The sequence below is a fragment of the Gossypium hirsutum genome, chromosome A08 (genome assembly GCF_007990345.1).
Source record: "Gossypium hirsutum isolate 1008001.06 chromosome A08, Gossypium_hirsutum_v2.1, whole genome shotgun sequence".
NCBI lineage: Eukaryota > Viridiplantae > Streptophyta > Magnoliopsida > Malvales > Malvaceae > Gossypium > Gossypium hirsutum.
In genome coordinates this window covers 4,530,443-4,541,755 of record NC_053431.1, presented here as the reverse complement: position 1 = coordinate 4,541,755, position 11,313 = coordinate 4,530,443, and the positions used below count along the sequence as shown (strand labels likewise).

The window sequence follows — 11,313 nt, the reverse complement described above, 5'->3', positions numbered from 1 at the left end:
CTAACAGTTCTGACCCTTCTTCACTAAAAATAAATTATCTCTTTATACAGAATTCAAATGATGTTCTTGTTTGTTTCTATTAAAAATAGACTCATTCAGAATTCTAGACATATAAATTTAAGTCCCTAATTATTTTTATTCAATTTTTTATAATTTTTCAAAGTCAGAACAGGGGAACCCGAATTCATTCTGACCTTGTCTCACAAAATTCATTATATCTCAAATTTACAAATCCATTGCTTACAATATTTCTTCTATGAGAAACTAGACTCAATAAGCTTTAATTCCATATTTTTTTCATCTTCTAATTCGATTCCTAAAATTTTTGGTGATTTTTCAAATTTAGTCTACTGCTGCTGTCCAAACTGTTTTAGTGCAAGCTGTTTATTACCATTTTTCCCCTAAGCTTTTAATAAATGATAATTTCGTCCCTACTCAATTAGCCCCTCAATTGAGCTGATTTTTCTCAATTAACATTTTATTCTATCACCTTAAACTAGTTTACAACCTTTAGGAATCAGAATTTCAGCAATAGACTTTAATTCCAAACATTTTCACAATTAGGTCCCAAAAATCAATTTCCATTGAAATTGCCTAATAATCATCTCATGAACAAATTAAAGCTTTAATTTCATTCTATTTCATCATAAAATTACAACACTCAACCATGGTGACTTTAAATTTCATCCATGAAATCAAAAACTAATGAATTTAATAGTAGGATCTAGTTGTAAAAGTCTTAGAAACACAAAAATTACAAGAAAAAGGCAAGGATTAACTCACTTGGTGCAAAATTTATGAAATACCAGCTTAGAGAACCCTCATATGGCGTTTTTAGCTGCTGGAATTGAAGAGAAATGAAGAGAAATCTAGATATTTCCTATTTAGTCCTAGTTTTATTTAGTTAATTTTGCAATATTCCAATTTTACCCTTAATTTATCAATTTTTCTGCTGATTTCATACCCTTGCCGTCCAGCCCAAATAACTTTTGGGTCTAATTGCCTTTTAAATCCTTTCTCATTAGACTCTTAAGCTATTTAATCACTCTAGCAACTTTTACACCTATTACAATTTAGTCCTTTTCATTTAATTAACTATCCAAACATTAAAATTTCCTAACTAAATTTTAATACCACATTAATAACATTTCATAAATATTTATAAAATTATTTTCGACTTGGTTTTACGAGATAGAGGTCCCGATACCTTATTTTACCCAATTTCTTCAATAATTTCTTTTTATAACTAATCACTAAATTGATAAAATTTTCCTATCAATATTTTCATACGATTTTCCTATCATATAAATTTTCAAGCAAAAATATTGAAATAAATTTCTCTTTAAATCGGATTTGTGGTTACGAAACCACTGTTCCGATAACATTGAATTTACGCCATTACATTCCAAGCTCGTAGGCTTTACATTAGTCCCAAGAAACATGTCAAGATCACTGTAAATATAACTTAGCAATCCACAACAAATGCTAGACTCAAGTATATTTAGTGTATAATAACAAGTCATGAATCATCATTTCATCACAAGTCAATCTTGTATAGCACGCAAAATAAACTATTGACATGTCAATTGTATCCTATCATATGTTATGTCCGGGCTCAATACATATCATCATATTAACACTTTACAATTCAATTATTTTCTCACCTTGTATAAATTTATAACAATTTAATTATACATATATATTCAACGAACCACAACTCACAATCAATATAGCATTTCAAATTTTACAAACTAAACCGTATGAACTTACTAGGGCCAAACTGTAGAAATAGTAAAATCAGGGATTATTTAGTAAATTCAAGCAATTTCATCCACAACCAAGCCTAGCCGAATTATATATGCACCTATATCATCCCATACAATTCACAATTTCACATATTTAACACAACATTTTCACATTTCTTAATTTAGCCCCTATTTGACAACTTCATTAAAAATCCTTTAACAAAAGTTGTTTATTTAACAACAATAACTCATTTTCTTCCATTAAACTTCAAAAATAACTAGCATGCTCTCATGGTAAAACCCTATACTTTGAATCATTTTGCAATTTAGTCCCTTATTTAGCTAGCTTAAGCAACAACGATTTCGAAAACATAAAAATTAACAAAAACGGGATGAGATAGCACTTACATGCAAAGGAAATAGCTTGAAGAAAAATTTTCTCTTCTCTAATGGCGAAAATCAGCTAGCATGGATGGAATGAGGAAGATGACATCATTTCTTTTATTAATTTAGCCTTTATTTACCTAATTACCTTTTTACCCTTACCTAACTTTAAAATTTTCGCAAATACCATGGCATGCACATCCACTAACTCAATCTATTGTCTAATTACCAACCTCCACTTTAAAGTTCTATAGCTATTTAACACCTTTAGCTAATAGAACAAAACTTTTGCACTTTACGCGATTTAGTCTTTTTTCACGAATTGAGCGTACAGACGGTAAAATTTCTTAACGAAATTTTTATGCAATAATACTATCATGCTGTAGACCACAAAATAATATTAAAATAAATTTTATGACATCGGATTCGTGGTCCCAAAACCACTGTTCCGATTTCACTGAAAACCGGCCGTTACATTATGCATATGACTTTTTATTGACATTTTTCACAATTGCCCTAAAATTTTGTAATTGATTCAATTTAACCCCTAAAATCGAAATAAGTTTATTTTCACAATTAATCCTTAACCCATATTTTTGAATTCTTAATCATCCATATACAACCCTCTAATTCTAAAATTTTACAAGAAAACCAAGCAAAATTCAATATTTAATCATTTTAGTCCTTAAACTCAAAACTACTCCAAAATCACTTTACAAAATAATCCAAATTCATCATCAAGCATCAAACTAAACCATTAACAACTAAAAAGCTTCAATAATATCAATGAAAAGTTTTTAAAACTTTAACAGTTTCACAAAATAGTCCACAGACTAGTTAGATTAAGTTACAACAATCTTAAAAACATAAAATTTACGAGAAACGGGATGGAAAAACATACCATGCATAAGAAATGAAGCTTGGCCGATTTTTCCAAGGTTTCAACCATGGAGTTTCGGTTGAAAGAACAAAGATGATGAAAGTGGACTTTGTTTTTCTTTTTGTTTTATTATTATAATACTTTAATCATAAAACTTGTAAATCAAGTCTAAAATCGGCCACTAACATCAAGAATGGCTAAATTTACATATTAGACCATTTAAATATGCTTTTATATTTAATTTTCACTTTTAAACTCATAAAGATTGACTTTTATAATTTTTATGATTTAGTCCTTTTTTTCTTTAATTAACTAGCCAAACGCCAAAATTTTGAACCAAATTTTAATATGATAGTAATGAGTTCGTAAATATTAAATAATTAATATTTATGAACTCACACATCAGAATTGTAGTCCTGAAACCACTGAAAAACGAGATGTTACATAAGAGATTCACATTGTTTTTTTTTTCAAGGTTGAGAGATTCACCTTTTTTTTCCATTATCCATAGTTTTTAGGTACAATTTATCTAGGGGGTGTCGTAGGGAGTTGTCCAATTATTATTTTTTTCCAATCACAAGTTAATTAGAGGTGGCATAGTACAAATTATCTTCTTGCTTTTACACCAAAAACATGTTTCTCTTGTCGATTTACTGAACTTGAAGATTTTGACATTCTTTTAGATTTTGGGTTTGCATCAATAGTGATGCAAATTAGATATTTGATACTAAAAATTCAAAACCAACAAGTGGATATGCTTTCACACTTGGTGGAGGTACAACATCTTGGAAATTCTCTAAGCCAGTGTATTGCAAAGTCTATGATAAAATCAAATTTTATTACTCTTGATAAAATTGGAAGGGAATCTAAATGGCTTCAAAATTTATTAAAGGATATTTCAAGTTGGCGAAAGCTAGTACTAGCTATTTGTGTCCATTGTGACAATCAATCAACAATTGGAAGGGTTCAAAGCGACATATATAATGGTAAAACTAGCTAGTCAAATGGAGTTATTTTCATTGATGTAAAGTCAAGGGAAAATATCGTGAATTGACTAGGGATCTCAAGAGTAATGACCTTAAAGCCTTTAAAAGGTAAAAAAAAGAAAAAATTGTTACGATGGTAACCATATTTAATTGACTAGAGATCCCAAGATTTAAGTTCAGAAAAAAAACTTAAGTCATATTGCAATTTTAATAGCACTTAAAATTATTAGTTACAGCACTTAAAATAAAATGAGGTGCGCTTTCATAATTCTCATATCTTGGTTTTCAAGTGGAGGATAAACATAATACTCTTTTTGAAATACCATTTATATGAATGAGAAATGTACTTGCTTTTTTAGAAATTTTGTAAGGTTGAATTTTATAAAGCATTCATGAAAACATGAATAATTGAGAGTAATGATTTTATCAAAAATCCCTCATTTTTAATAAATAATAAATATTATTTTAAGGATAATTTTATCTTTTCATATAAAATTTAGAAGAATACTAACGCATAATGGAATTCGAACCCAAAATATCATGTCATCATCACATCATTGTGATTTTTATTATTTAACTTTATTACTTCAGTCAAAGCCATTTATTACATAAATATTTCACTCACATCATGGGTTTGACAAAATTTGGTATTACTAATTGGTTTAATATATCATTTAGTTTCTGTGTTTAACATTTTTTTTCTAACGTGGTAAATGTGTTTTTTTTATCCAATATAGTACTTGTATTTGGCGAAAGTTATATATTTTAGTACTCAAAGATAACATAATTATCTTTTTAGTATTTAATTCGGCCTTTATAATTGATTTGATAATCGTTAATTGCTAATATTATTAGTTAATTATGATTTTTCATCAAATCAACCATAAAACTTAAATTAAACACAAAAAGGTTAACAATATTACTTTCAAGTGCAAAAAATATAGCTTTTTCCAAATACAAGTACCTTGTTGGATAAAGAAGCACAAATATTATATTAAAAAAAGTAACAAACTCAAATACTAAACGACCGATGGCATCTATAGAAAAACCCATTATAACACGTATGATTTAGATTGAGAAACGTGAGCTTACCTTTCAACCAATTCAACTGGTTTGAACACCAAAGAAAGTGAACAATTAATTTTTAGAGAAAAACAACGTATTTATTTCAGGTTTAACAAGTTTCAGCTCATCAATACAATTTTTTTAATTTCTGACATGATTTAATCAAACAACTACAATCTCCTCATTTTTGTGTTCTAACTACGGTGATCGATTTTGTTATAATAAACGTCGATAATGACAGTTGTAATGGGTCATTTTTGTCCGGCCTGCCAGAAAACCAAAACAGAAAATAAACCAAAAAAATGAAAGTCCAAATATTCAAATTACAAGCCCCCCCCCCCAAAAAAACTCAAAGCCCAAAAATAAAAAAAACCTAAGCCGCCCAAATGGCCCAAAACTTTAAACATTTTCAGAAAGAAAACCCTAGCCCCTGGCCCTTGTGCCGCGCCTCCCATGTGCGCTGCTGCCTCCACGTGCTAAGTCAACGCACTTGCCGTCCGAGGTGGCCTCTCTTGCACCAAAATGGGAGGCTTCCTTGTTCGTTGACTCCTTCTTAGGCCTGCAAAACAAGAACAAAAAAGAAAGTAAAACAGAGACAATGGAGCAAGGAAACAGAACAAAGAAATAATAATAATAAAAAAACTTAGCATTTATAGGCCATGCAAACGACGTTGTTTAGGGCTAATTTCAATAGCCTCAAAGCGGTGCCGTTTGGCCCTTGACTCATGTCTGACTCAACCCGCAGATGGGATCCGCGTGTTTTTAAGCAAAATGGGTTATTTTTAGCTTTAACCCTTCTGCCTTTTTATATTTTATAATCTAGCCCTATTCCCGTTTTATATATTTAAAATTTGTCCGTATAATTTAATTTTTGTTTCACTTTGGTACATTGCAAAACGACACACCCCGAGGACTAGGAATAATTTCCTATTTAGTCCCTCCTCCTTGGCGCGTGTTTTTTTTTGGCCCTCTGTTTTGCCTTTTTCTTTTATTTATTTATAATTTATCCTTTCAACTTTATTTTGATTTCGATTTCATCCTTTATTTGATCAAATTCAATCCTTTTAGATTTTATATAACGTTATTCTATTTTCACTTATTTTTATTTATTTATCCATTTGTTTTACTATTTATTTACCTTCTTGTTATATTTAAATTTTTGTTTTCACCTAATACTTATTTATTATTTATATCTATTATATTTTTTTTATTTATTTGTTCATTTTCCTTTTAATTATTTAAATTTAATGTTATGTATATTTGTTTTATTTATTCATTTACCTTTTTTTTAATATTTAAAATTAATATTATCTATTTTTTATTTACTTAAATTTAATGTTATTTGTTTTATCTATTTATTTATTATTATTTTACTTTCTAAATATTTAATTTGATATTATTTATATTTCCCTTTCATTTTTATTCTAAATTATTTTATTTATTTTATTATTAATGCTATGAAATAATATTCTTATTTGCATTATTATAATTCTTCATTATTACTAAATAAATATTAATTATGTCATGATCATTACCATTATTATAATCAATTCGTGTCACATTAATTTTTACCTGATACATAAAAAGGAAATCTTTTAAAAATAGGCAATATTTCGTATTTGGAGATTCGAGAAGTAAAATAAGAACACACAAATTTTAGTGTGGAAACCCTTTTGGGGAAAAAACCACGAGCAAAGGAGAATAAATCCACTAATGTTGAAAACCGAATAATACAATAGGAGTTTCGACTAATCTATTTAAGGGTTGAAATGTATTATTCTAATCAAAGTTAAATAGTAGAAGTATAGTTCTATACAAACTCAACTTATGCAGTATAGTCCGTACCACAAGGACTCTACCCCCACAACCCTAATCCAATTTTGTACTTATGAACAATGTATACGGACTTGGGTCACACAAACTCAACAATAATCCTTACTAATTTTGTAACAAAAGGAAAACCGGTAGCAGCGCCATCGCAATGCACCCCATAGCCATTCCTTTCGTTGTGGTTGGTAATTGCGTGATATAAAAACGTCTCTTCACTTTTTCTCAAATAAAAAGCCAAAGCCAATAATGAATAATTATCTCTTTGCTAAGCCCTCCCCCAACACACTTTGATTTTGAAAGCTCTTCCCACTTTGATTTTAATACCAACAAATATTCAACGATTAAAATATTTAGGAGTCCTTATATTATATTAATTGAATTAAATTAGTCCCTCTATTATTAAAAAGAATCAATTAAGTACATATCGTAATAGAGTTAAGATTTCTTGTAAAACAAAATATTCTGTTTGGAATTGAATTGAAAAAAATAAATTCAAGCTACTTTTTAAACAACAAATATTAGTCCTATTCAAATTTGATATGATTTTTTCTAATAGTATAAGAATTAAACTGATCCATTTAATAATAGAAGGATTAATTTGATCAAGTCTTGATAATCTCAGGGGTCCAAGTTAATTTTTTGCATTTAAACATATTGCTTTGCTTTGGTTTTAAGTTGAAGTAGCTTAGGGTCTTGTTTTACCAACCAATCTTTTAACCATTGTCTCTTGTATATATATAAACTAGACTTAAAACCCTTTCTCTTCCAACAATCAAACCAACAAGCTTTGTTCTCTTATCAATTACTGTCCCCTCTCTTGTTTCTCTCATTTCATTTGTTTAAGAATGTCTTTCATGGCGGCTGCAAAGGTTTTTGCGTGTCCTTTTGTCTTTGTTGCCCTCTTCAGCATGGTTGCTTCTGATCCTGATCTTCTCCAAGATCTCTGCGTAGCTAATAAAGCTGCTGGTACAACTACTACAACTGTAATATATGTTCTTACTTTCTTTCTTTTTTTTTAATTTGGGAACTTTTCTTAACTTTGTCCCCAGGACGGAAGGAGGGGCAGGGATCATGCCCCCAAAATTGGAAAATTCCATCTTTTACCCTTTAAAACGTATAAAATTATAAATTAGTAATAGAAAATTGTACTTTGATCTCCCCAAATAATAAGATTTTAATTTAATCCTTTAGAAAATTATAAACATATTAACTAGTACAATGGTGAAAAAAAGAGTTTTTCAAGCTTCGCTCATGTTGGTCCTTAAAATTTTTTTGTCCACTAGTTTTGGACCTTAACCTCCAGTTTTTATTAAAAAAAATTTTAAGTGATGATATGACGTAACCTCATAATGTCATATCATTATATTGGCCCAAATTGAAAAACTTTGTCAAATTTAGAGAGCAATGTGAACCAAAAAAGAGTTCAAGATCAAATTGTAAAATAATTACTATACATTCAGACCTTTTTTGTATTCAACACATTTTCAATATATAAATCTATATTCGATGAGTTACAAAAGGTTTTTCAATATGCCAGAATGTGATTATGTGTGAATCTGCGTATAATAAAATATTTTTTTTATTTTAATCTTGAAGGCCGTGGCAGAACCTTAAATTATTTTTAGAAATTTTAAAAGATTAAATCAAAATTTTATCATTTTTGAAGGTCAAAATGTAATTTTATTATTATAAAGAATCTAAATTAAAATTTACCATGGAGGCCACTTCGCCAGGGTATTATTTAACCTATTTGTATACTAATTGTATAGGGATAAAGGTTAATGGATTTCCATGCAAGGACGAAGCCAATGTTACCGAAGCTGATTTTTTCTTTAGCGGATTAGCCAATCCAGGAGTCATCAACAACTCGGTTGGATCAGTGGCAACAGGAGCCAATGTCGAGAAAATCCCAGGGCTCAACACCCTCGGCGTCTCGCTTGCTCGGATCGACTATGCACCAGGTGGCCTTAACCCTCCTCACACTCACCCACGAGCCACCGAGATCATCTTCGTTCTCGACGGTGAATTAGACGTGGGGTTCATCACTACATCAAACAAGTTGGTCTCCAAATCAGTCAAGAAAGGCGACGTTTTCGTGTTCCCAAGGGGATTGGTTCATTTCCAGAAGAACAATGGCGACAAATCGGCATCCGTTATAGCAGGATTTAACAGCCAATTGCCTGGAACTCAATCTATTGCCGCAACATTGTTTACATCGACACCGGCTGTCCCAGACAATGTGTTGACAAAGACCTTTCAAATTGGCACCAAAGAAGTTGACAAAATCAAAAACAAGCTAGCCCCGAAGAAAACTTAGAAAATTGGCTTCTGTAATTGAAAATATCATACGTATTTCTGTCGGGGATTGAATAATGTAATTTAAGAGCAAAATATTGGTTTTGTATGTGGTAACGTCGCCAATTCACTATATTTTCTTTGAATTATCTACTCATGTTTGTTTTTACATTTGTTCGTGTTCAATTTATACTCGTGTTTGTTTATTTCAACAACGTGTTTATGTTTATTTTTTTAAATTGAATGAATTTGTTTATGAATGGGATAAATCCCAAAACTATACATGAACTATGATTTAATGTGCAATTGTATACATGAATTTTGATTTTGTGTAATTTTATACATAGAAATTTTAATTTGATTCAATTTTTATAAATTATTAACACAATTATTGATATAACATCATTTTATGTTTATATATTTCATACATAAATAATTTTATTTATTTATTTAAATGTATATAATTAAATCAAAATTAAAGTTTCAAGTATACATTTGAACCACAATTAGAATTTCACGTGTATAATTGCATTAAATTAAAGTTTATGTATACAATTGCACCTTAAACCAAAGTTCATATATAATTTTAATATTTATCCCTTTATGAACTTTAAATGAACATATTCATGAATTATAATCGAGCATGTTTATGAAAAAATAAAAATATGTTTAAAAACAATAAACAAATAAATTTAAACAAACTATAAATATGTATCTTATTTTTTAGATATAAAATAATCAAACATAAATTATTTTTTATACAATGCTTGAAAGTACTTATAATTTCTCCCCAACTCTTAAACGGGAGAAAAAACACGCTTCAACATGCTTGAATCTATATCCTCAGGCTTTGGTAATAATGCCGTTACCAACCAAACTATGATTCAATTCTATGGTACACTCATTATGTGGGTGGAAAAAAATTAGATTATCCCAAAATTATATAACAATTATATTTATAAAAAAAATTATATGGGTTGAAATAGCACAATCTTGCATCTAAAAAATATAAAGTTGTGAAGTTTTTGTACTATTATAAATAGAGGTGGTTGCTGAACTTTGTTAAATTTTTGGCCTTCTTATTATTTTATTTATCTTTCAATATTTTGTATTGAAATATATTCTGCTGAGATTTTGTCTAGAATATTAGATTTTCTAATAAAAACAGTTTACTCTTCTTTACCCTATTCGCATAACAATATAAACTCAAATGAGATTTTGATTGAAATAGTAAAACTGAGACATTAAAAACTTATGTCATATAAGTTCAAATTCTATTATGTACATTACTTTGTAAAAAAAATGAGATTTCGATAATTTTTTAATTGAATTGAGATCAATTGATAGGTGACATTAATTTATAAGCAGATACACCCACACCGATTCGATTCCACTACCCCTCGGACTAATTCAGGTACTTCCTCAACATAAAGCCTTTTTTTTATATAAAAATAACCTTAAAAAATTAATTAATTATTTAAATAACCTATTTTTTTGATAAATACAAAAATAACTTAAAATCTATAATAAAAGTTGGTGGAGCCAAAATGTTTGGCGCCACTAACATGCCACATCAGCAATCTACATAAAAAAATTAATTTTTTAGTGGAGCCACATAAAATGGCGCCACTTATATAAATACTAAGGAAATACTGTAATTTTTGAAAGTATAAGAGGGACTTTAACAATTTTACCTTTTTTTTGGTGGAGCCACATTGGCACCACCAAATTTCAAAAAATTAGCTTTTGACACACTATTTCCCTATTCAAACAGTTTAAGGCCAATTTTTTTTCCTTTTCACGTCAGATTCTTTGAATTTTCTTATTACTTTTTCTTTCTTTTTAAGTTTATATTTATTTACTTTTTTAAGTTTTTTATTTGTCCTTATTTATTTATTTTATTTGTTTGTTTATTATTGATTTTAAAAAACTTGAAAGGTATATTTGAAATTTTTTATAATATTTTTTAAAAATTTTAAATATATATATTTGAAATTATTTTTTTAAATTTTAAATATATTTTTTAATAATATAAAACATTTAAATATTTTAAAGATATGAACTTTCAAATTTATTATTAGTTTTATAATATTTTAAATGTATATTTTAAATATTTTTTTAATTTAAC

General features: G+C 28.5%; 1 protein-coding gene across 1 annotated transcript; it reads left to right on the top strand.

Annotated features, from left to right (window-relative positions):
• The first annotated feature begins 7,644 nt into the window (after nt 1–7,644).
• LOC107930459 (germin-like protein subfamily 2 member 4) lies at nt 7,645–9,354 on the top strand. The gene is made up of 2 exons (XM_016862133.2): nt 7,645–7,856; nt 8,660–9,354. Exons 1-2 carry the CDS (start codon nt 7,736–7,738, stop codon nt 9,205–9,207), a joined length of 669 nt encoding a protein of 222 aa, XP_016717622.1. The 5' UTR covers nt 7,645–7,735; the 3' UTR covers nt 9,208–9,354.
• Nucleotides 9,355–11,313: the final 1,959 nt, after the last annotated feature.